The following is a 26691-nucleotide window of genomic DNA, read 5'->3' on the forward strand; positions in this document are numbered from 1 at the left end:
TCAGAGTCACAGTGTTGTACTATGCTATCTGAGTATTGTACTACAGCAGTGTCAGAGTAAAGGAAAAACACAGGAGGAGGAATAAGTTTCTCTTTACAATTCCTGAAGCCCCACTTTGTATCTACAGCACAAGTTTGGAGTTCGGGCATTACTTCACTGGGCATATGTTAATTGTCTGAGTAAATTCCCAAAAGTGGTTATAATTAACCAAGTAATCACTGTCTAAATTTCATCTAAATTCTCAAGTTTGATACGATGTCAATGGAGCTACTTTTCTGAAATACTTTTTTTTTCTATAACGTTGTATTAATGAAACTATTATAAACAGCAAGATTTTTTTTTAAAAAATTTAGAACCATCTGGAATTAAAAAAAACAAAAAAACAAAAAACCTAGCTCCAATCAAGGAGAAGGGCTAGAATTCAAACTTGTTCTACAAGATGTAATTTTTTTAAGAAGTATGGTTTTTGTAGGAATCAATTTTTGGTTTTAAATTTTTGCAGAAACCAATTAATAACCATGGACAAGTTCAAAATTCCTGTTTGAACTGGACTTATACTGAAATTTATACTGCAACCTGTTGCTGCAGTCTTTGATCACTGGTCCAAAGCAAATCTGATGAAGAGAATTCACTTTAAAGTCAAATTTCTCAAGGCTTTTATAATAACATCACCCTTAATGCTCTTGAAAGGCTTTCTGCATTATCATATCGTGTTTACATGCTACAATCATACATTTTTAGAAGTTGTACGAGTAAAACAATAAAGATTTGTTTAAAAATATATTCTTGGGTCTAACTTCTTGCTGTCATGTGGCCACAGGCAGCATCAAATTAATGTGGTGGTCCCAGGGTCAATGATTCCTGTGCTGAAAGAATGGTGAAAGCTGGCATCTTGCGCAATCCAAACCTGCAGCCCTCCTGGAAGAGTAGTCAGGGAGCACCGGGAAGGGAGGAGGAAAGTGGCTAAGACAGCACCTCCTTCACACACATCGCACTTTCCATCCTCTTGTCCTCTTTGCCCTGTTCATTCCCTCTCAAATCCTGAGGTGCACGAGCAAAGAGATTATTATGTCTCCAGAACACAGCACTGAATCAGCCTATACAAAATTAATGTAATTACTATGTTGATTTCCAGATGTTAGCTTAATGCTAGCCTATTAAAACTTCGAAAGATGAAGCTTAAAACAAACAAACATTCTGAGTAAACACCCAAATAAAGACATGCCAGCAAATTTAGTGAGGCAATGGCAGAAATCACTGGAGAGAGCATTTTAGAAATTGATTCTATCACTGACTGTGATGAGAGTCAGAACTCTCAGGCTCTTGGTCTTTTCTTTCCAAAGAGCCTCTGAACTCCTTGCTGCTTCTAGTCCTTGGTCTTTTGCCCCCCATGCCTCTGGCCTGCCCACCCTCCTCATCTGCTCCCAGCGCTCTCTACGGGCACACTCTCCCGACTTCACTGCTACGTCTCACTAACCTCATTTCTATGCCTCACTAGACCTCACCAGGGTTGGTTTCTTATTCAGGGCTTTGAAATTCAGGGGGGAAAGACCCTCCTTTTGCTCAAAAGTGTCTTCCTCCCCTCCTCTTGCCACCCCTGGACCTCATATGGGTGGGCTGGGTAGGCTATAAAGGCCCCAGCCCTGGCCTAGGATGGGTCTCTACACTTCCTAGTTCTACAGTCTGGAGCAGGCTCCTGATGCTGGTGGAGCCTCCGTTTTCTCATTTATAAAATTTTGGATAATAATTCCTATTTATTTGGGTCAAAAGAATAAAAGAGGTAATTCACATGCATAGTGGTAGGCACATTATAAAGCCTCAATAGATGGTATGATTATTAACTTTGGGTCTTCTTCTATATTTAGTTTTCTAAGCTTTTCTGTCTCTACCTATAACTGTGAAATTATTCTCTGTTTCTTAGAACCGGCTTGATTTTACTTGCTTTCCCCAATGTCGGTTTTTTCTCAAATCTCTGAGCTCCTGGAAAGGAAGACCAACAAGAACTCAAAGACTAGTTGTAGTTCACCATCTTATAGTCTAGGCTCTTCAATTCTAAACATCTCTAGAGAAGATAAATTCACCAGTTTCATATGATTTTTTTTTTTGGTTATATTAGAGTATTGCAAAATTGTTCTTAATCTTTCTATTCTTAACTATAGGCCTTGTACTGGGCTAAAATAATTCTATGCTTTAATCATTCTAAACTATTATTCAAACTTTCATTAAATGATTTTTAAGTTGAATTGCATATCTCTCTCTTCTTGCTATGTTAACTACCTCTCACAAGTAAACTTCTAATTATATGCCTCCCCCACTTTCCCAGTTTCTGGAGTTATTTCCTGGATTGAAGCACCGATGGTGGAATGGGGGTATAACTGTTTAGATAACTCATTTGTAGCATTCAAAATCATTAGCTTCCAAATCATACTGAGGAAATATAGCTGAGACTCAGTGTTTATAACTTTCACAGCCTAAGGTTTTTATTTAAAAACTTATCCTTAAATTAATTATGTCTATTGATATTACATTTTAAAAAACAAACACCAATAACACCCATTTTCACCAGTAAATGAAATTAAGTTCTCCAATACTTTAAACAAATTCAAATTAAAGTGGAATTCAGTCCTAATTTGTTCATTATTACTCTCCCTCTAAGATGATATCTAGTCCTGGCCAAAACATTATAATTAAATAATATTATTCCAGATGACAATCCAATTAAGAAGATGTAAAAATTCAATGCTGATATGCAGTTCTTAGCAAAGTTTCAAAAATGTATGACTGCAAGGATTGATGTGTACAGCTATTCATGGATCTTCATTATTAAGGTATACAATTATCTTCAAACCTATTACTGGTAATTTTTCAGTGCATATTTTGCAGTTGACAGCTGATATTGGGGGAACATTGTTGGCTATTTCTGGGCCATAGATAAGAGTGTTTATACCAGATTCAATGGTATAATCATGAATTTCTGAAGTATACCCTCCAGAGATATACCCCAAGGATTCCAACTGCAATTGTCCCTTAATAAGTTTTTCTTGCCCTGACTCTTAGAGTACTTGTTTCATTGCTTTAGCTATTTTAAATTGAGACAGAACATCTCACATGACCATTTATGGTAGCTTTCTTTTCCCCTTTGTTATTACTAGAGTTGTTTGTGTTTACTATTTTTATCCTTCTCATGACACTTTCCCTAAGAATATATAGTTGTAATCCCCTTGGGTTTCTCAGGGCTAGCACTATGTAGGACAGCTTCATCAGGCCTATTTCAGGTTCCAGGGAAGGACACCATTTCGAATTACTGAGGGGTACAAGGAATGCTAACAGGAATTCAAATTGTGAGCAACTGTACATTTTTGCCTATACATGCATTTCCTGCTTCCCGCTGAATTCACACAATTTATACTTCTTTGTGATTTTATTCATTCATTTTGTTTGCTGTATCACTGCAAAATAGAAAAGGGAGATTTGGGGGTTTGAATTGTCTTATGATGTTGTAAGTGAAAAATGTTAGTCTTGTCATGGCTCATCACTCTTGCAGATGTTTGTAAAAGAGAAATGAAGCTATATTCTTGGGGTTTTGCATGCTTACCTTGTCTGACGGCAAGTGTGGTGGTATAGACCAAGAAGAGAAGGATGTAATTGAGGAAACTCTGGAAGACTGGTGTATTGGCATGGAAATCTTCTGACAGGTACTTGCTGGTCAAGCTAATTCCACAAATAAGAAGGGATAACACCTGGCCTAGAGCCACAGAGATGAACATCTCCCTGAGAAATAAAAAGAAACATAGCAAAGATCAGCAGAAATTCCTTTAGAACAATAACTTAAAGTCTATTGAGCCCTTGTGCCATTCACTAGGCTGAGTGCAATAAACAGTATTTCTTTTACTCCATCACAGCAATCCTACCATAAAGATACAGTTATTACTGGGATTTTGCAGAAGGAGAAACCAAAGTTTAGAGGGGTTAAAGGGGTTAAGGAATTTGCTCACAGTCTCATAACCAGGAAGTGGCAGCTAGGATTTTAGACCAAATCTCTCCAAGTGATCCTGGCTTCTATCCATTGTGCCCTGGAGCCCATGGGTCAAATTAACATCATCCTGATGGCCACCACTGCATAAACTAAGGGTTCAGAAACCTGGGAAAGAACCTGAACAATGACCAAGCAGGATCATATTCCAACCTTATCCTCAGGTTCTTGTACCAAAAAAGGGAGACTCTTTTCTTCACACACCAAAATCTTGGCTCTAGGAACACTTAGGTGAAGGGGTAATGCAACCCCCCCCAACCAAATCTAGAAAGACCATTTCCTTCCATTCCCAATTTTGAATCCCAGTTTATTCTAATAAGCAATGATAAGCACTAATCTCTGCTCTCCTCTACTCAAGAGACAGTTGCTCATATATTAAAACTGTTATTCATGAAGGAAATTCAGTGACTGAGGTGGTATAATTAGACATTTCAAATTCTGTAAATATTTCTATGGCTTTTTTATAGGCACTGACCTTGCAGACCGCTGTAGTGGATATTATAGGCAAGAGTCAAAGGGTTCACTCTGCATAGAAATAAAATGCCCACGTGGGTTTTATGTCACTTACACCTGTGTGCTCTGATATAGGACAAGCCCCTGGCTTCGGCAAAGCAGGTTTCTGCCTTCTGCAAAAGTCTCATCTGACTTTTGGGGTTTACTTACTTATAAAAAAGGCAATATAAAATAAGCAAAGGGTAGTATTTCTGAACCCAAAAGCATGAGGCAGAGCATTTGCAACGTTATGTATTCCCCCACCCCCCATGGCAGATGTGAATCCATCTTTCTGAAAGGGGTCCTGGGACCCTGGGCGGGGTCCTGGGCAACTACCTTGGTAGTGTCTTACTTTTTAAAAACATTCACCACTCATTCCATTTGCTTCCTTCCATGAGGAGGAAAAAATGTGCCAGGGCAGGTGACCCTATGAAAAAGACTCTACAGAGATTAACCTATAACATATTGGCAGATGCTGACTTGGTAGATTGGCATTGCTCTATTTCCAGGTACTGGCCTTGACCCCTGAATTCAATCTTCATAAAGGAGTCTCGGAGATATTTTTAAACATATAAGCTTAAAATGTCAGTCTGCTGCTTAAAATCTACACTATAGATGGTACCCTATAGAATGGTGCCCTACAGAATACAGTGACCTTAAGGCCCATGGTACACTCTCTACAAAGATGGCTGCCAACATTTCCTCACATCTCTCTACATTCATGCTGCTCCTTCCAAAGGAAGGTGGAACCTTTTCTCCTTTTCTAGAAGCTGCTTTTGTGATTTGCTTTGACCACAAGAATGCAGGTGGAGAGATGTCATGTGACTTACAGGCTTAAGCTTTAGGAAGCTCTGTGGCTTCCACTTTTTTCCCTCTTAGGATATGGCTTCCGTGTAAAGAACCCCAAGTTAGACCACCAAATATAGAGAAGCAATGTAAATAGAAAGAGAGAGACCCAGCCAATCACTGCTGTAATAGTGGAGGCACCAGACATGTGAGTCTTGGATCCTCTGGCCCTAGTGGAGCAGTGCCAGCCTGCATCTCATGCAGCAGAGATTAACCACCCTCAGAGACAGCTATCAATGGAGAACTGTGAGAAGTAATCAATGGCTGTGTCATTTTAGGGCATGAAGTTTGGGGTGGGCTGTTGTGAAGCAGCAGAACACTGAAACAAGGTGTTCAACCCCTCCATCCACTCCTACTACCCCAGGAACTCTACCTCCTGCTTCCCCCAGTTTCTTCCCTCATGAAGCCATTGCTCCAGCCCTACAGAGCTACTTGCACTTAAACCATGAGTCATGGGCTTCTTTGTCAGCAATCCTTATCACATGTTATTATTTCCATAATATTCATCCCAACTTGTCAATCTAACTCCTATCCCTCTTTCAAGATTTGGCTCACACATTGTGTTACTCCCTTAAAGAAGCCTTCTCTGCTTTGTCTTTCCTGGGATGTAACTCCTTGAATTCCTTTTTTTTTTTTTTTTTCTGAAATTTTTTCTATTTTTTGTCTTTTTGCCATTTCTTGGGCCGCTCCCGCGGCACATGGAGGTTCCCAGGCTAGGGGTCTAATCGAAGCTGCAGCCACCGGCCTATGCCAGAGCCATAGCAACGCGGGATCCAAGCCGCGTCTGCAACCTACACCACAGCTCACGGCAATGCAGGATCCTTAACCCACTGAGCAAGGGCAGGGACCGAACCTGCAACCTCATGGTTCCTAGTCGGATTCGTTAACCACTGCGCCACAACGGGAACTCCCATTTTGTTTTTGTTTTGTTTTTTTGTTTTTTTCTTTTTTTTAATCACTCAAATGAATTTATCACATCTTTAGTTGTATAATGATCATAACAATCTGATTTCACAGGATTTCCATCCCACAGCCTAGGCACATTCCCCCCACCCCCCAAACTGTCTCCTCTGGAGACCATAAGTTTTTCAATGTCTGTGAGTCAGCACCTGTTCTGCAAAGAAGTTCTGTCTGTCCTTTTTTCAGATTCCACATGTCAGTGAAAGCATTTGATGTTGGTGACTCATTGTATGGCTGACTTCACTTAGCATGATAGTTTCTAGGTCCATCCAAGTTGCAAAAAATGCCATTATTTCTTTCCTTTTAATGGCTGAGTAATATTCCATTGTGTATATGTACCACCTCTTCTTTAGCCACTCCTCTGTCAATGGACATTTAGGTTGTTTCCAGGTCTTGACCATTGTATATAGTGCTGCAATGAACATTGGAGTACATGTGTCTTTGCGAGTCATGGTTTTCTCTGGATAGATGCCCAGGAGTGATTTGCTGGATCAAATGGTAGTTCTATGTTTAGTTTTCTGAGGAATCTCCATACTGCTTTCCACAGTGGTTGTACCAATTTACAATCCCAGCAACAGTGTACTAGGGTTCCTTTTTCTCCACACCTTCTCCAGCACTTATTGTTTGCAGACTTTTGGATGATGGCCATTCTGGCTGGTGTCAGGTGGTACCTCATGGTGGTTTTGATTTGCATTTCTCTAATAATGAGTGACGCTGAACATCTTTTCATGTGTTTCTTGGCCATCTGTATGTTTTCTTTGGACAACTGTCTGTTTAGATCTTCTGCCCATTTTTGGATGGGGTTGTTTATTTTTCTGGTATGGAGCTGCATAAGTTGTTTATAAATTTTGGAGATTAATCCCTTGTCAGTTGCATTATTTGCAAAGATTTTCTCCCATTCTGTGGGTTGTCTTTTTGTGTTGTTTAGGGTTTCCTTTGCTGTGCAGAAACTTTTAAGTTTGAGTAGGTCCCATTTGTTAATTTTTCTTTTTATTGTCAATACTCTGATAGGTAGATCTGAGAAGATGTTGCTGTCGTTTATGTCAGAGAGTGTTTGGCCTATGTTTTCCTCTATGAGTTTGATAGTGTCTGGTCTTATATCTAGGTCTTTAATCCATTTGGAGTTTATTTTTGTGTATGGTGTTAGGGAGTGTTCTAATTTGGAAGTGCAAAAGACCCAGAATAGCCAAAGACACCCTGAAAAAGAAAAATGGAGCTGAAGGAATCAGGCTCCCAGATTTCAGACTATACTACAAAGCAACAGTTGTCAAAACTGCATGGTACTGGCACAAAGACAGAAATATAGATCAGTGGAACAGGATAGAAAGCCCAGAATTAAACCCATGCACTTACAGCCAACTAATCTATGACAAAGGAGGCAAGACTATACAATGGAGAAAGGACAGCTTGTTCAATAAGTGGTGCTGGGAAAACTGGACAGCCACATGGAAAAGAATGAAATTAGAACACTCCTTGATTTCTATATCACTGTAGTATAATTACTATTTTTACTTTGAAGTGGGTATAATGTTCTTCCTTGTATACCACTGGGCAATGCCATTCAGAAGAGTAGAAAATGGAAAGCTTCAAAGAAAGTGCAGAGGTAGGCCTAGGAGTTTTGTTGAAATGAAAAGGTAATTTAAAAAATAAGAAAGGCAGAAGTAAAAACGGTATGAGAATAACTCAAAGGTTTTCAAACCAGCTCAAGAGGAGTGTGATATCCACTAACGAAAATCATGATAAGAAGTTGGCATAATAAACTTTTTTGGTATATTGAATTTGAGCTACCAAATGAAATTCCAAATGATCCAGCATATTAGAATCATGGGACCAGAGTTGGATAGGAGGTCATCCAGGAGAAAAATATGTGGGAGTTATAGATATGAGTGGTGGCTAAAGTATGGAAAATGGATGCTATCACCAAGGAAGGAAGACTGGGAGAGAGAATAAAAGGTCCTGGGAAGAATCACTGGAGAATCCCCAGACGGGGGTTAGGGGAGAAAGAAGAGGTGCATCATTGGAGTCAGAAGTGGTTGGAAGGCTAAGGGGAAGACCAAGAGTGTTCTTGGTGTCAAGGAAACCAAGGGAACAGAGGCTTTCGGGGAGGGAATAGTTGTAATATCGAATGTTGCTTAAAGGGCTGGAGGAAAGAGAACTGACAGGAAATGATTTATAGTCCCTGCCAGCCTTGGCAAGACCACTTTTGGATGAATGGAGAGCACCAGAGCAACACTGGTATCATGGAAACCCAAGGAGCAGAGAATTTCATAGAAGGGATAGTTAGCAGTAACGAAATGGACAGGAAGTGGTGAGAAATAATGTTGCTGACTTTGAAGAATTCAAAGACTTCTTTGAAGGAGTTCGATCTAGTCACTACCTAACATAAAAATAACAAAAACAATTAAAATAATCATGTTAAAATGATTAAAAATGATTAGAGTGAATTCATGATTATTCTCTTATTGGGTCATTCTTATTTGCCTGATAACTTACATCCTTAAGTGAAAGAGAAATGGGGAGAGTTACAGCTCACATACCAGAAAGTGGTTCCTGGTGCTGAGTATGTCCACTGAAGAATGCTGTATATGGAGTGTGTCTCCTTGGAAAAAGAAGGTTGACAACTACTTCTGTGACACAGTAATTCTTACAGCTGCTTAAATTACAACTATCGCATTTGAAACTTTGGCAATATCCTGAACAAAATGAAGCCACCAAAAAATGACAGATTACTTACATAAGACAATAAAATTTTAGTCCTTTGAATATATATGTGCCAATATATTGTAAAACAGCTTTCACATGCCAGGCACTGTACATGCAAAGATGAATAAGACATATTCCTTGTCACTGGGGAGTACTAAACCAAAATTTTGGAGCTTAGTTCCCAAACAACTTATTACAAAACAGAGGCAGTTAAGATAAAATATCAATGACCATTAATATTTAATAAGCTTTTACTATGTGCCAAGTCCTAGGCTTAAATTTATAAATTCTTTCTTAAGTAACCCTCACTATAACTTTACAAGACAGATGTTATTATGGTTCCATTTTATAGATGAGTAAACTGATGCTTAGAGAAGTAAGCTATCAGCCCAAGGCCACAGAGCTAATGGGGACAAGAGTTTGGATGGAAACTAAGTAACATGAGTCAAAATCCCAACTCCCTAATTACTATGCCACACCACATCATAATGCCAAAAAAAAAAAAAAAAATACTCTACGCCCTCACAGAAGGCACAGAACACAGTGCTAAACTTAAATGGCTGGTTTCCAGAAATATCCTGGGGAAGGTGAAGACAAAACAAGTCGGTCAAACTGGCAGATGAAAACTCTTCCATCAAGACATCCGTAATATGTGCCTTTCAACAGAGGTCAATACAAGCCTATTCTTGTTTCCTCAGACAAACAAAACAGCAAATCTGCTGTATTCATTTTCTGCTTTTAATTAGTGGCCATGTCATTCAGCTGCTGGTGGTCTGATTTGATAGAAAACACAAAAAATGGTTTTATCCATCATGCTAATAAACATGACTTGTAAAACAGGAAGGAATAGAAGGGACCTTTTAACAGCTTAGCTCACCAGTCCTCTCCCAAGTGGAGGGAGCTAGATACTGTAGCTGCTGCAGTCTGTACTTCTGAGCTAAGTTATTCAAGTCACCAGAGAAAAATAAATAAGTAAACAAAAATATTAAAAAATCTAGACATTGACACTCTGCTAATTCCACCTCCCACCCCTCTCAACTGCCCCACAATCTTCCTCTCATCACATTTTCTTTTGTTCTTTTTAGCACATAACAAATCCTTTTGGTGATTTGTTTCACAGAATGTCTCCCTACCACCTTCTCTCTGCTTTAGGATCTTGTCTCTTCATTTTCTGTCACCTTATCCCCCGTCACCATTTTTCTCCCGTACTAAGCACTACGGCTGTCTGTGGTCCCTTCACCTAATTCTTCATAGTCTTAAGGCATCATCTTCTCCAGAAAACCTCCCCTTGGCTGGCCCTTGCTCACAGGCTGAGTTAAGTGTCCTCATCTGTCCCTATCTCTCCTTTTGCTCACCATATTGTGTAACTCATGAGCTCCTAGAAAGAAGAAAATATATTCTACTCATTTCTATGCTCCTAGTCTCTTGAGGACTGCTGGACGGAAAGGAAATAGGTGCTCAATAAATAATGAATGAATGAATAAATTCATAAGTGAACAAATTCCTAAAGATGAAAAAGATTAGAAAATCTGAAGGATGGCTGCTTATCTAATCTTGGAACACTACTAGCTTTGAAAGACAAAATACATTTTTACTGTATTCCATCTGCCTGTGAGACACTGAGATTAATAAGCTTTTTTCTGGTGTACTTCTGAACAAGGCTGGTAAGGTGCTATCTTGCAAAAATGATGCTAAATACGGTGCTGGTGGAATTCTGCACAGGGAGCTGTTGGTTATTCATGTAGTTTATAGAATAGCACACCAGATGTATTCTAACATAGGATACATAGTTCCTATAATTTTAGCAGCAGAAATGGAGAAGAGACTATGATACATATTTTCATCCTCTTTGTTTATGCTTTCAAAAGGACATCCTATCTACTTTAAATTCAGAATGACTAGACAATGAAAAATGCATGAGTCTCAAGAAAAATAGTGCCACTGGAAGCTGAATTACCTGTTATAATAGAGCTTGTATTCATAAAGACTGACATAAACCATTACCACAAGCACTTGGTTCTGTTAAAGAAATAGACTTTAGAATCTTGTGGATAAACTTGTGTTTGACAAAGAAGATATTTGAAATAATATGATTTAAAGTAAAACATAAGTTGAATCTAATTTTCTTCCCTTAGTTATAAGAATACATTCTTCTAAAAAGGTATACAAAATTTCAACATTGAGTTACATAATCATTGCTTTGTAATTCTTTGGCACGAGAGTGAAACAATTACGTCATCATCTTGAATTAGAGCATGTCAGCCTTTCTGTAGAGGCATCTTCCTCCTATTAACTAGTCTCAGGCAAGTCATGTCAGATCTAAGTCAGCATATGAATTCAAATATACATACATAGAGAACACTTCTGTATACCACCTTGACTAAACACAATCCCACTTGAAAGTGGGGTGGGAGATATGTTTTACTATGTTCTTTGATAAGATTCTTGTTTTTGGAAGTTAGGACACTGGCTTCTTGAAGCTCTTTGCTGAAAGGTTTTATTCCATTTAAGTATTAATTAGACTTCTATGTAAGGAGATTATTAGGCAAAAAGCAAGTACACATTTCCAGAGGTTTAACATTAATTGGAATTTCTTTTCCTCAGATTCTGTATTCATGGAATTTAACCTATTCTCTGGTTTTGTGATAGTAGTTTCTTTTGGTTTTGTTTTTTAGGGGCAACCAAGTCACAAGGAAGCCCCCCTAAACAATATTTCACTGAGTCTATAAGGTACTAACTGTTGGAGACATTTGAAAGTCTAGTATGAGAGGATAAGTCACAAATTTATGTGTCTATTAGATGTTGTATGGTTATAGAAGTGGGGCAGACAAGTGTAGAGGCACCAAATCAGGAGTAAGAAGCCCTTGCCTCTTGAGTTCCATTGATTAAGCTCCATAATCTTGTGCATCTCCAACTCAAGGCTTGGATTCCTTCATGTGAAGGGAGGATATTTTAATTGATGAATTATTAAATGAATATTAAATTTAAAAATACTAAATTAAAAAATTAAATGAATATTGAATTGATGAACTGCACTGACTACTAGGAAACTAAAGCAGACAGATAGGTTCTTCCTTCTCCCTCTAGGCAGACTGTCTTGAGAAGCTCTTCTATAGGCTCTCTGAAGATGGTCCTGCCTCTAAGGTGCCTGGGGCTGTCTCTCCCTCCTTCCCTTCCTCACTCTTGTTCCCTGGGATTACAGTCCTTAATAAAGTAGCAGCACTTAAGCCTCTGCTTTCTGGGAAACTTGGGCTAAGATAATGAGCTTTGCATTTCCTTCTACTCTGTAATTCTGACTTACTTTTGGAAGACGCTGATGTGTAAGCATTAACTCTTGAAATTGGTATCTTTGATCTTAAAAAGTCTATTCCTTTTGTGTATTTGATTAAACTCTGTGGTAGCTGAGTTACCAACAATGTTTACTGATTTATTATGTGCACACTCTGTGGGTTTGGGGATTAGCTACGAGAAATAGATCAGTCATTTGCCAAGGCCTGCTGCGTACAGTTATGAGAAAGGAATGTTTGGCCCTTGCCTCCAAGAATCTTAAATAAGTGAAACTATCTGAATAGAGAACATTAAAAAAAAAAAAAAAACATGTGTCCTGTAAGTCTATATAAAACTGCTAGAAGTTACTAGAGATAATTTCAGTCCTTAAAACTGGGCAAAGCAAATATGGAAAGGTTTCATGGAGAACGTGGTTTTGAGTCTTTTTTTTTTTTTTTTAATAATGGAAGAGAGGTAATTTGGTATTTTGAAATTGGCATGTCATTTCAGGAAAAAAGAAAGCTGCTGTCTCAGAAGCAGAGGCTGACACATGGGATCACCAGCCTGGCTGGTGAGAATCAAAATAACAGCAGAGATAGGTAAAGAGAGGTAAGCAGAGGAATCTAAAGTGTAAGGTAGAGTTTTAATTCAGTGGGAATTGTTCTTTTGAATTCCTGAGCAAGGGAAATGAAGTAAGCTCCTGACATAATGTTCCTAATGTCTCTGCTCACTCCATTAGTCAGAACCAAATCCTGTTTGTATTACAAGGTAAAAGTTTCAGTAAGAAACAAAATTGAAGAACCAGATATCGCTGCATAAGTTCAGCATCCTAAAACTTCATTAGCTTCATCGTACATCCACCTCTGACCAAGGCATGATAAATACATCTGTACTTTCATCTCAACGTTGCAAAGCTGCAGGCTTTTAATACTTGCTTCTTCAAATCTTCAGTATGATGTTTTACGCATCTTTCGGTATTATTTGCAGAATGAGCTTTATTCTGTTTCCATCTTGTTTTTCTTGCGTAATACCACCATTTTTCATAGTGACAAGAAGAATTTCTCCAGTAGTATAAGGATTTTGATCATTTACTAATTCGTAAGAAATACCTACTGAGCTACTTAAACAATTATTATTAGTTAATGGAATTTTTTTAAAGTAATAGGTTGTACAACTTTAAACATAACTCCCCTCCCCTCCCTCAAAATTGTAAAACCTATTTTTATGTATAGCTGCTTAATTTTCAATTGCTTCTAACATTGCGTCAGGTAATATCTTACTTAAGGCACACTGTACATTTAGAACAATGTCCTTCTTTAATAAAAGTGGAAGTATATGCATATTTATAATTGCCTTGTTAACAACTACAGATTATAGATAATATCTTTGTTACATGTGATTAGATTTCACTCTGTTTTACTTTGCCATGAAGCTGATGGAGAAAGGTCAGACTAAGAATAAGAGAAGTTTCGGACTTCCCATGTGGCTCAAAGCATAACTACTTGGCGTTGCTTCTGCAGTGGCTGTGGCTCAACCCCTGGCTCGGGAACTTCCATATGCTGCAGGTGCGGCCACTTGTTTAAAAAATAGGAGAATAAGAGAAGTTTCAACTGTGAGGTTTTTTTTGGTTATTTATTTATTGTACATTGTGGTACTCCCTCTGATTCAAAGCTTTTGTGTCGAGATCATGTGTTAAGCCAACAATCATCTTTGTGAAGCTTAGTTACTGAGATCACAAAATCCTTTAATCAGACTCATAAAATTTGGGTGAAGTCAGGGAGCTACCATGAATCTCCCTCTAATAGCAGGACATCCACTCCTCTGTCACATACCTTAAAAGAGTCAATATCTAAAGAAGCCAGTGACAAAAGACCACATTTTACATGGTCTTGCATTTATATGACACATCCAGGATAGGCAAATCTACAGACAGAAAGTAGATAGCTTATTGCTTAGGGTCAGGGGGATGGGGAGATAGGGTGGTAATAATTAAAGGGTATGGGGTTTCATTTTGAGGTGATGAAATGTTCTAAAATTGACTGTGGTGTTAGTTGCACATATCTGTACACTAAATAAAAATATTCTAAAAAATACTGAACTGTACACTTTAAAGAGATAAAGTGTATGGTATGTGAATTATAGCTCAATAAAGCCGCCACTAAAAAGAAAGGAAGTAAAAGAAGGGAGGAAGGAATAAAACGGAAAAGGAAAAAGGATAAAGAGAAGAAGAATAAAATTATATAGCAGTTAAAAAATAAAGTTTCAACCATCTGATCTACAAATTGAGAAACTGCACCAGGGCCAGTTTCTATGTTAAAAATTATAGAAGCTTAATTATTTTCTTATTTTTTCCTAATAAAATAATGATAACGTTTTCTTCCTATATATATCAGGGGATCAACTTGTATTTTCCCTTGAGATGTGTTCTCTCACTTTGGAGACAACTGACTTAAATGATAGGTTTTTAGGGTTGCATCCTCAGCACATGGAGGTTCCCAGGCTAGGGGTCAAGTCAGAGCTACAGCTCCTGGCCTACACCACAGCCATAGCATCATGGGTTCTGAGCCTCATCTGTGACCTACACCACAGCTCACCACAACACCAGATCCTTTACCCACTGAGTAAGGCCAGCGATTGGACCCACATCCTCATTAATACTAGTTGGATTCATTTCTGCTGTGCCACAATAGGAACTCCAGATATGTTTTTAATCTTTAGCTTATAATGTAAAAAGTTTTGTCATATTCCTCCAGAGAACCACCATGGTGTCATAAAATAAGGATATGTTTTGAAGTGGATAGATTTGGGTTTGGATTTTTATTCTGACACTAATTCATTTTCTTCATCTATAAAATAGGGATAATAAACATCTCTCAGGGCTGTCATGATGACTAAATGAGACAGTTGATATAAATTTTCTATTCCAGGATCTGGTTCTTGATAAATACTCAGAATAATAGCTCTTATTACTTTTTAGTACACTTTGTAAGTACCAAATACCCTTCTTGATTACTTAAATATATCTACATGATTGGATTATGATACACTGAGAGAAAAAAGCAGAGAAAATATTGCTAACATGCATCCCAGATTTATTTCCTCAAGTTCTAACTAATTTATTCTCAATTTCAAAAAGTTTAAAGAACTCCTACATTTCAGAAATTGGGGAAGGGAGGTTTAAAAAAAAAGAAATGAGGAATTTTTAAAGATTTAAATATTATGAAATTAACAGATCTTAGTTTTAAATAGGAATTTCTGACTCGAATTCTCACACTTGCTAACATTTTCTTGGAGAATAGGAAAGAGATGACTACATTTTTAGGCTGACTGTGTTGCTGTCTTCTTTGTTGATGCATTTTTAAATAACTTTGACATTTTTCATTACAAAATGCTTTTAACTTTGCATTTTGAATTATGTTAGTGAACCCTGAGGCCAAATGGCAAGCATTTAACTTTAAAATCTATTGAATAAATAAAAATAAAGTATGCAAGTGGACTGGTGACTCACTTTCTTTTAAAATAAAGACCCATGTCAAATTCTATTATTTTAACACATATTTATTGAATTTGTATGCAGGAAGTGTAGTGTATTTGAAGGAGAGCAAATTGGGAAAATTAGATTCCACTAAGTGCTGAACTTCTCCACACACAATTATAACCTGCTCGAAAAATGAATAATCAACTGAGATCATCAATTATGTCTTTTACTTGGAAGAAGATGCAGGGAAGTTGGGATAAATAAATAGGGAAGCCATGCCTCATTTTAGAAGACAAATATACCTGGCTTTTGCTTTCAAGTCATAAAAGGATTCTCTGAGTGGAGACTAGCTGACATTCTTTCCCCCTCATTCTTTGCATCAAAAGATGACTCCAATTGCCCCATCACAAGGATCTGACAAAAAAGGAGTAATTTTATCTCAGTACTTCTGACAGAGTACCTTCAAAAACAACTAAAAATTACATCAAAATCCAATTTTTGCAGCATGGGCTAGACAAATTTACTCCAGGGGAGAAGGTCTTCTGTAAGAATGAACACTAGATATTTACCATAATTAAATATTATAATATTTAAGAAATTTGACCTGTTGAAAGGATGATTCAGACAACAACAATAAATTCTATTTTTGTCACTCCCGCTTCGAGGTTAAAAGAGGAAAAGGCAGTTAGATTAGAAGGAAGGGAGGTGCTTAAATGGGAAATCCGCAAATGTTCTCAGTTGCCTTTTAAGATGGGAGAGGACAGAAGGCTAGATGTATGGAAAAGAGACTGAGGCCAAGCAGTCTAAGGAGGACTTTTAAGACTTAAGGCAGGAGTTGGGGTTGGTGGAAAAAGAAAAAAAAAAAAATTAATGGATGAATTTGTTCAAGGACAACTCAGTTTGGTTCATGAGGTATGAAATGTTCCAACTTTTAAAGGGTACCAAGACTAAGCATCAGGCGAAACAAAAATATCAAGCAGGGAGTTCTCGTGGTGGTTCAGAGGTAACAAACCCGACTAGGGTCCATGAGGACACAGGTTCGATCCCTGGCCTTGCTCAGTGGGTTAAGGATCTGGCGATGCCCCATGCAGTGAGCTGTGGTGCAGGTCTCAGATGCAGCTCAGATCTGGTGTTGCTGTGGCTGTGGCACAGGCTGGCAGCTACAGGTTCGATTTGACCCCTAACCTGGGAATCTCCATATTCTGTGGGTACAGCCCTAAAAAGATAATATATATCTGTGTGTGTATATATAGTCTTTAATATATATATTAAATACAATACATAATATATACAGTATTTAATATACAGTCTTATAAAATACATAAATATAAATGTATATAGACACATATATATGTACATATGTATATAATATATGTGTGTGTATTTTATATATATATATATTATATATATATAATATATATATCAGGCAGATTACAAACCAGCAGTGCCATGGCGATTTATACTCTGGAAATGATTCTTCTCATTAAATTCATATTCTATTTAAAAGAGATTAGCCTATTCTTATAAATGGAGTAGCTGCTCGGGCTATGACTGATTATCGGTCTCAGGCCCTCAAGTCGTGTGCTTTTGATAATACGGAAGCAATGAAAAATGAAGGGTCACTTATGTGAACATAAATTGTACACTCACCGTTCTACTTGAGCTCACTGTGAAATACTGTTAAAAGAACAAGGTATGGTCCAGTAGCCCAGCATAGTGAAATCCAGTCCCCAGAGTGGGGAGGGATGGGGGAGGTGCCTTCCTCACCTCTACCTTGGCTTCAGTCTGTTCTGGTCCTTTTAAAACAGGGACTGCTGGGGAAAGCAGTCACTGTTCCCAACAGTAACTATTTACAAACCACCTCTCCCTTCTTTTTCTTTTATGTCAAGACCTGAGTAAATCCAAGCAGTTTCAGATCTTTAACACGTTTTGCCTAGCTTACCAGTCTCACCTAAGAAAGTCTGCTGCGATGTTTCTAATCTGTCCAAGGGCCAGAGGTTATCTGATGAGGGTATAGCCAAATACCAAAGAAGACAATGTCAAGATTTTGTCTTTCCAAAAAAAAAAAAAAAAGGGAATGGCCTCATTCAATGTTTTAAAGGTCCACTAATGGGAAATTATGTAAACTTCAAGAGCTGAAAAACAAATTTAATTCTAACAATATTTTTTTCACTAAAGATCTCCCCCACCCCGCCTCCAGCCTACATTCTTGAAACTAACTAATGCTCCTCCTATAAAACAGCTGCGGTGCTGCAGCCTGGTGTCTGGGAACAATGCAGAGGCATTAGGACAGCTCTGGCATGCTGGTAAACCAAGAAGGCAGAAGGCTCACCTTCTACTTGTGAATGCCTTATCTAAAAGCAATTTAGGATCAAGAAAGTGCAGAGAAAAGACACTTGCTATCCCCCTTTATTTCTTGAATCCCAGGAGCACTTAGCCTTGGAGGCTTTCTGCTATATTCAGCTGATCCTGGCCACCAACAACCAAGCAGACAATACTATGACTCTCCTCCCAGTCAGCGTCCTTCAAACAGTGCTTACATAGGACCCATGTGGGGCCAGGCACCTCAAGATGGTGTTAGTAAGCCCTGTTGTATCCCAGTATGGCATGTCTACTCAACAGAAAAACAACTTCCAGACACTTTACTATTTTGAACTACAGAATCCCTAAAGAAGAGAGTTTCAAACTCCATCCTTGGTTTCCCTGACACTCTAAAGTTTTGTTTCTGCTTTTTTCTCTTTAGCTTTATTGAGGTATGATTGACAAATAAAAATTGCATGTATTAGGTTATATAATGAGTGTTTTTTTTTTGGTCTTTTCTAGGGCCACACCTGTGGCATATGGAGGTTCCCAGGCTAGAGATCTATCTGAGCTGCAGCCGCCGGCCCACACCAGAGCCACAGCAACTCGGGATCCAAGCCGCGTCTGTGACCCACACCACAGCTCACGGCAATGCGGGATCCTTAACCCGCTGAGCGAGGCCAGGGATCGAACCTGCAACGTCATGGTTCCTAGTTGGATTCATTAATCACTGAGCCACAACGGGCACTGCTGATGAGATTTTTTTTAAGGTGTACAATGTGATGATTTAACCTATGTATACCCTGTAAAATGATTACCACTGTCAAGTTAATTAACACATCTATCACCCCAGAGTTACCTTTTCCTGTGTATGTGCTAAGAACCCTTAAGATCTACTGTCTTAGCAAGTATTAAGTATATGGTACCATATTAATTGTAATCACCATGCTATGCATTAGATCCCCAGAACTTACTCATCTTAGCACTCAAAGTTTTTACGTTTTTGACCAACGTTTTCCCATTTCTCTCACCCTCCAACCCCTGGCAACCACTATTCTACTCTCTTGTTCTATCAGCTCAGCTTTTAAAATTTCACATATCAGTTGTCATGCAGTATTTGTCTTTCTTTGTCTGGTTTTTTCCACTTAGCATAATGTCCTCCAGGTTCATCCATGTTGTCACAAATGGCAGAATTTTCTTCTTTTTATGGCTAAGTAATATTTCATTATCTAAATATAAATATAGATATATGTAGATTCTATCTATCTATCACATTTTCTTTACACATTCATCCACTGAGGCCACTTTGGTTGTTTCCATATTGTGGCTATTGTGAATAATGCTGCAATGAACATATATGGAGTTCAGATATATCTTTGATCTTGAGATAGTGATTTTATTTCCTTTGGATATAGACCCAGAAGTGAGATTGCTGGGTCATATGGTAGTTCTATTTTTAATTTTTTGAGGAACCTCCATACTGTAATATTGTTTTCCACAATGGAGATACCAAGTTACATTCCTATCAACAGTGTTCCCTTTTCTCTATATTCTTGCCAACATTTGCGACCTCTTATCTTTTTGATAGTTGACATCCAAACAGGTGTGAGGTTATATCTCCTTGCGCTTTGCTTGCATTTCCTCTATGATTAGTAAGGTTGAGCACCTTTCATATACCTGTTGACCATTTGTACATCTTCTTCAGAAAAATGTCTATTCAGGTCCTTTTCTTTTTTAAAATTTTTTAAAAAGTTTATTGAAGTTTACAAGGCTGTGATAATTTCTGCTGTACAGAAGTGATTCAGTTATACATATATACACATCCATTCTCTTTGAGATTCTTTTGCCAGATATATTATCACATGGGGTATAATGGGGTATCATATTGGGTAGAGTTTCTTCATTTTTAAATTTTTATTTATTTATTTATTTTGCTTTTTTTTAAGGGCCGAACCTGGGGCATATTGCAGTTCCCAAGTTAGGGTTGAATTGGAGCTGCAGCTGCTGGCCCATACAAAAGCCACAGAAACACAGGATATGAGCTGCAGCTGCAACCTACCTGCAACAGCTCATGGCAATGCCAGATCCTTAACACAATGAGTGAGGCCAGGAATCGAACCTTCCTCTTGGATACTGGTCAGGTTTGTTTTCGCTGAGCCACAATGGGAACTCCTCCTTATTTTTTTAAATTGGGGTTTTGTTTTGTTTTACTATTGAGTTATATGAGTTCCTTACATATTTTGGATATTAACCCCCTTTATCAGTTTTACAATTTGCAAATATTTTTTCCCATTCTGTAGTTGCCTTTTCATTTTTTTGACTTTTTCCTTTGCTGTGCAGAAGCTTTTTGGTTTGATACAGTCCCCCTTCTTTATTTTTGCTTTCGTCGTCTATGCTTTTGGATTGACACCTTAAAGTTTCAATAGTGACCATGAAGGTGATTCAAATAGAGTCTGAATATCATTTCCTTTCCTTTATTGATCCATTAGTGTGTGTGTGTGTGTCTGATGGAAAACAAGGGAGGGGCTTAAAAGGTTTCCCTTTTGGAGTACAAGTGAACTGATACCTGAAGTACTTGTCTCCCCAGTGCACATGCTGCCAAAGAGATTGAATTCAAATGAGTTGTGTGTGGCATGCATAATGATGTACACATTTTGTTTCCCTTAGTGCTCCTGAGGACCAGTTAGTTTATGCATGAAATGGATTACTTTGAATAGACTACTGCAGGGCTAAATAACTCCACTGCATCTTTAAAGTAAAAATAGAAAATAAATGAATCAAGGTGCAATATCTAAAATGATGTATGCATTCTGCTGAATTTAATTGAATTCTAATTAAATTACTTAGGGCAAGATAAATTAGATTATTTTTCAAGCACCTTTTAGATAAACCTAATGCAGTTCTATGAGTAAGAAAGGTAGAATGGGCTTAGTATAATGACTCAGTTGCTGATATCTTCCCTTACAGCAAATAAAAGGTCAGGTTGACCTTGGGTCATTTCTTTCTTAAGTGAGATAAATATTACATTAACTTCAGAAAGACTGGTTAAAAAGAGACAAGGATGTACTTTATCTTGATAGTAAAATAATGTACAGAGGCATTTTAGTTATGTGGGTTTCCCCCTACATTTTTTTTTTCCCCTCTCGCACCTTGAGTTCCCTGCCCTAAGAGCAGTTTCTCTTGGGAAGGAAAACAGAGGGCTAAATTAGTTTCTGGAATCCCATGGAAAGAACTGTGTTAGGAGCTGGGAAGGCAGACAGCTTAAAAAAAAAAAAAAAAAAAAAAAGGAGGACACAGAAATATCAAGTTGGGGGAAGAGTCCCCAAGACCAGGGAAGGTTCTATGAGGGAAATGGACCCAGACCCACTCCCTCAAGCCACGCTGGGGAGCAGAAGGGTGCAGACGTTTGGGTGAACTGACTTGGTAGTCCATTTAAGGAAGCTATATCCCAGGAGCCAGAGCTCCTAGCAGGAAGAGATTACTGTGCCCAAGGGCAGCATAAACCTCACAGCACTTCTAGATTCCAAGAGAGAGTGCTGGCTTGGAAAATATGCATACCAGTGGTCCAGTGTTTTTTGATATGCATGAGAGCCTGAGTCATCTGTTTGGCTCTCAGGGAATAGATGGGATTGGAAAGAGCGGGAAGCCAGTGTTTGGGGTGAATTGAGAATGAGGAAAGGGAACCCCTTCTCCAAATGGCTGAGAGTTTCCTCTGAGTCCAGAGCTAAAAAACTTGGAGTTGTGCCTAATTGGTTTTGTGGAAATTTGTGGAAGAGAAGGTCTCAGTTTCTTCCACTCTTGGAAAAGTTTACTTCCATTTTGGTTAGCTAAGAAGACATTCATGAGTAAAGCATGTCACTTCCCTAAAAATGTCCTCTTTTCCTTCTCCTTTGGAAATACTTGGAATTTTATTAGGGGCAAGGACTATAGTTTCTTTGACTTTGGCAAAAATGTGACAAGTAAAGTCCAAGAGGATGGGGAAGGGGCAGAAGAGAAAAGTTTACAAAGCTAAAAGACACTCAAATTATGTGCTAAAGGAAAGGATGAAGGAAGAGTAGACAAGATTAATCATGTGCAATAATATCTGAAAAATAGAGCTATTCATTTGACAATTATTCATTTGTCTAAAACAATGACCTATAAAATCAAAGGAGAATGGGCTAAGAACCTGCAAACATTACCTAGCCACAGATGAATGGGTGTTGCCTAATCTACATTTCAGTTCCACAGCCATCTGAGGAAGGTGAGAAATGAGGCCCTTTGAAGAACAGAACATGATGGCTGCTGTGATACATATTTCATAAAATGTTGTCTCACAGAGTGTTCTCTGCACATCCCCAATGCCATCTGAGAGGGATCAGTGCAGGAGAGAGGTTCCAGTTTTCTCACTAACTCACCCTTTTGTATTTGGCACACAGACTTTTGGTTCAGTTGACAATCCCAGGACACCTTTCGCATTTGTATTTCTGTAAGTATATGAGTGGAAGTAGAGCAAGACTCCTACTACTTTGAGAGTCTCTGAGAACAAAAAGGGGAGGGGTGACTGTAGACAGGTTCATGAGAGAAATGAGGCTCCATCTTCTACTGTAAAAATCCCTTCATAGTACAAATACTGTGATTCATCTATAATAAAATTAGAAACTGGAAAAAAAAATGTTTTATTCCCATCAAGGCATGCATTGTTAGCACAGAGACCTAAAATTCCCAATTAGAGACACTCAAATAGACCAGAGGGTATTTTTTTTAATGAGTTATGTTAAATGCTTCAGCACTATGGGGACAAGTCTATAGCTATATCTCTTCAAAGATGAAACAAATATATACATATAGCAGGGCGTTTAATGGGTTAGTAACTAGAGGTCATGTACAAGACATCTGAATTCTTCAGAAATATTCCAAGGTAAATGTAGATCATCACTAACACCACCAAGACAGTTATTAAAAAACACTAACTTATATCGTGGCCAACTAAAGGCAGCAGTGGGAGGAGACACTACATGATCACAATGGGGCATGGTGGGGAAGGCATCATAAGAAAGACAGTCTTTACATGGCGGTACTTGTTTGTCAATGCCAATTCCTGCAGCCAGTATGATGGCAATGACCTAAGGATTTCTGATCCTGTGTCCTGGTCTTCCCTAAACCCCAGTGCATGGAGTGGGAACCTAGGAAGCTCAGTTTTTCACAGGATCACTGGCAGAAGTGAACATCTAGCTTCTAGGCCTATGATGAAGATCTAATTCAAGGATGGACGCCCCCCACCGAAATCCTCAACTATGTGAGATGGGTGGTCAACACCTGATGCTATTTTTCCTCTACAGAAATATTTGAAGGAGAACCTCTGAGGGAATTATGCTGGAAAGAATGTGAATTTTGCACAGTGTATTTGCTTTTAGTGTCAGAAATCTCCCAGATGTGCTGTCCAAGCTCTAACTTCCTTGCACTCCATAGGCAGCAAAGGTCTTCAGAGGGTTTAGAAGCCAGCAGGTGTTTAATCTATGCATGCAGGGACAGATGCTGAAAGCCAACTGGACTGTGAAGCAAGTGGGAAGTTCAGCTGGCCTGCAGAGCAGCCAAGCCAAATTAGGGGCCTGGGCAGGATCCTATTCAACAACCAGCACAGATGGCTTGTACCCCACATCTAAATGCCTCAAAAGGCAGAGATTTCATGATGCTTCCCTTTGAAGGAGAACTTCTGAGGGAATTATGCTGGAGAGAATGTTTATTTAAAATTGTATCTTTCATTTTGCATTTATTTCAAATGCATTTTCTTATTAAATGACATGAACATGTTAAATGAATGAAATGAAATGGCATGAACATATTTCTGCTGTGGAAACGAGAGAGAGTTCAAGTAGCATTGTCATTTCTTGAATGGTATTTTAGAGAGAATGCTGTGATTGACAAAGAGTTTATCACCTGGAGAATAATTTTGAAGACTAGAAGGACTATTAACTTCTCAACTTATTAGCATGCTAGTAATTAAGAGCCATGCTGGAATTTGTCTATTTTGAGTTTTAATGGCTCTCTGGTGAACCTGTATCCTGAGCATGCTTGTACACTAAAGACAGGGGTAGAGGCAGGATGCCTCTCAAAGTGCCTAGAATGGTCCATAGCTATTTTAGACATAGATATCATCATAAAGGGGAAATGTTTACTCACAAGCCATGGAGAGGTGACATTCTTGTTCTTGATCTCTATCTACTTGACTTTCTCCATCTACTTTGTATGTAATAACCTCTGATAAGAATTAAGAGTTCTAAATTCGTTCTTCACTTTGAATAACAGAAGAGGAAGTCAAAATTCAAATTTTAACCTCTGGTTTGACAAAATGAAAGATACAATTTGAAGAAGAGAAAGAAGGAGAAGTAGAAAGAGAAAGAAGAGCAGGAGGAGAAACAGGAAGAGGAACAGTAAGAAGAGGAGGGAAGAGAAGGAAGCAATACAGATCCTGCTGCTCACTTCTGTTGCTTCCAGGAGTTCTGAGTCACTTTTCAGGTATGCACATCTTGGAGGGCTTTTTCTCATGTCATTAGAATTTTTTTTAGTCCCTCCCTGGCTGCACACCCCAGAAGAGGCCTGCCACGCAGAAAGTATATTCAGAAAGTAGAGACAGAGCGTCACTGCCCACATCAACTCACCTCGGTACCTTGGTCTAGGTCTCTGCTTCACATTCACCTTGGGATTACTTTTTTTTTTCCTCTGTACAGCATGTGGACCAAATTACACATACATGTATATATACTTTTTCTTCCCGTTGTTGTGTTGCGATATAAGTATCTAGACGTAGTTCTCAATGCTACACAGCAGGATCTCATTGTAAATCCATTCCAAGAGCAATAGTTTGCATCTGTTAACCCCAAGCTCCCGATCCCTCCCACTCCTTCCCTCTCCCCCCGGGCAGTCACAAGTCTATTCTCCAAGTCTATGATTTTCTTTTCTGTGGAAAGGTTAATTTGTGCTGTATATTAGACCCCAGTTACAAGTGATAGCATATGGTATCCATCTTTCTCTTTCTGACTTATTTCACTCAGTATAACAATACATTTAAGAAATTCTGTGTCATGTGGCCTCATTCTGGGACTCAGCACTATTTAGTGACAAGTTTTCATCCATCACCTGCTGCTGTGATCAGCTCATTTGTGGACCCATACACTTCTCCTGGATCTCACGCCCCCAGAGTGCAGAATCAGAGCCAGAAACAGCCAACCATGTTTCTTAATTCCCTGTCTCCAACTGGACTTGACAACTGTTAAAGCAAGTGTCCCAGAGGAAAGGAGGATAATTTCATAATAAGTAACGAGATAACAGACTCCTCTGTAAAGCAAGACCTTGATCTTGTCCAACACTGTGTTCTTTAAAGGTCCCAAACCCACCCTAAGCGATTCATCTTTAAACATGGTATCAAGAACTGTCTTGCACAGGTACCCTCCTCTTTTTCTGGTAATGCAGTAATCTGTTCCTCTTACTGATATATGTTTATTAACTTCAGATTTTACAAGGATTTGAACTTTCAAAAATGGGTTGTGTTTCATCTTCTATAGATAGGAGACAGATTCACACCCTCAAACACATGACACATTGACTGCCTTGATGGTCTCAGAGACATTTAGGAAAGCTGTATCAAGACATGAGGAAGGGTTTATTTCTAGGCTTTCTAAGCTGTTCCATTGATCTATATTTCTATTTTTGTGCCAGTACCAGAATGTTTTGATGACTGTAGCTTTGCAGTAAAGTGTGAAGCTGAGAAGCCTGATTCCTCCAGCTCCATTTTTCTTTCTCAATATTGCTTTAGCTATTTGGGGTCTTTTGTGTTTCCATACAAATTTAAAATTTTTTTTTCTATTTCTGTGAAAAAATGCCATTGGTAGTTTGGTAGGGATTGCACTGAATAGATTGTCTTGGGTAGTACAGTCACTTTGACAATGTTGATTCTTCCAATCCAGGAGCATGGTATATCTTTCCCTCTGTTTTATCATTTTGTATTTCCTTCATCAGTGTGTTATAGTTTTCAGAGTACAGGTCTTTCTTCTCTTCAGGCAGGTTTATTCCTAGGGTCTATTCTTTTGAACTATTTACTAAATATGTATATCTGTTTTTTGAAGTCTTTGATGTGATGGTAAATGGGACTGTTTTCTTAATTTCTCTTTCTGATCTTCCATTGTTAGTGTATAAGAATGCAAGAGAATTCTGTTTATTGATTTTATATCCTGCAACTTTACCAAATTCATTGATGTGTTCTAATAGTTTTCTGGTAGTATTTTTAAGATGTTCTATGTATAGTGTCATGTCATTGGATACCAAAGGGGAAACATGGTGGGAAGGTGTAAATTGGGTGGTTGGGATTGACATATACACACTACTATATATAGGATGGATGGGGAACAAGGACTATTGTGTAGCTCAGGGACATCTATTCATTACTGTAATAACCAATATGTGAAAAGAATATGAAAAGGAATGGGTATATGTTTAACTGACTTATTTTGTTGTACACCTGAAACTAGCAAAACTTTGTAAGTCAATTATACCCCAATAAATTTTTTTAAAAAGACATGAGGAAAGGATGGACTAGTATTAACCAAGAAGACTTTCTGTGGACAGAAAGGCC

General features: G+C 38.4%; 1 protein-coding gene across 2 annotated transcripts in view; it reads right to left on the reverse strand.

The window, feature by feature from the left end:
• The window catches only part of SLC35F1 (solute carrier family 35 member F1), a 404399-nt gene that overhangs the window by 152701 nt on the left and 225007 nt on the right, over positions 1-26691 (reverse strand). For both annotated transcript variants that reach the window (XM_021089044.1, XM_021089050.1), the window contains exon 2: positions 3596-3771. In XM_021089044.1, the coding sequence (XP_020944703.1) occupies positions 3596-3767 (172 nt within the window). In that variant the 5' untranslated portion in view covers positions 3768-3771. The remainder of the gene's footprint in view (positions 1-3595; positions 3772-26691) is intronic.

The sequence above is a fragment of the Sus scrofa genome, chromosome 1 (assembly GCF_000003025.6).
Source record: "Sus scrofa isolate TJ Tabasco breed Duroc chromosome 1, Sscrofa11.1, whole genome shotgun sequence".
Classification (NCBI taxonomy): Eukaryota; Metazoa; Chordata; class Mammalia; order Artiodactyla; family Suidae; genus Sus; species Sus scrofa.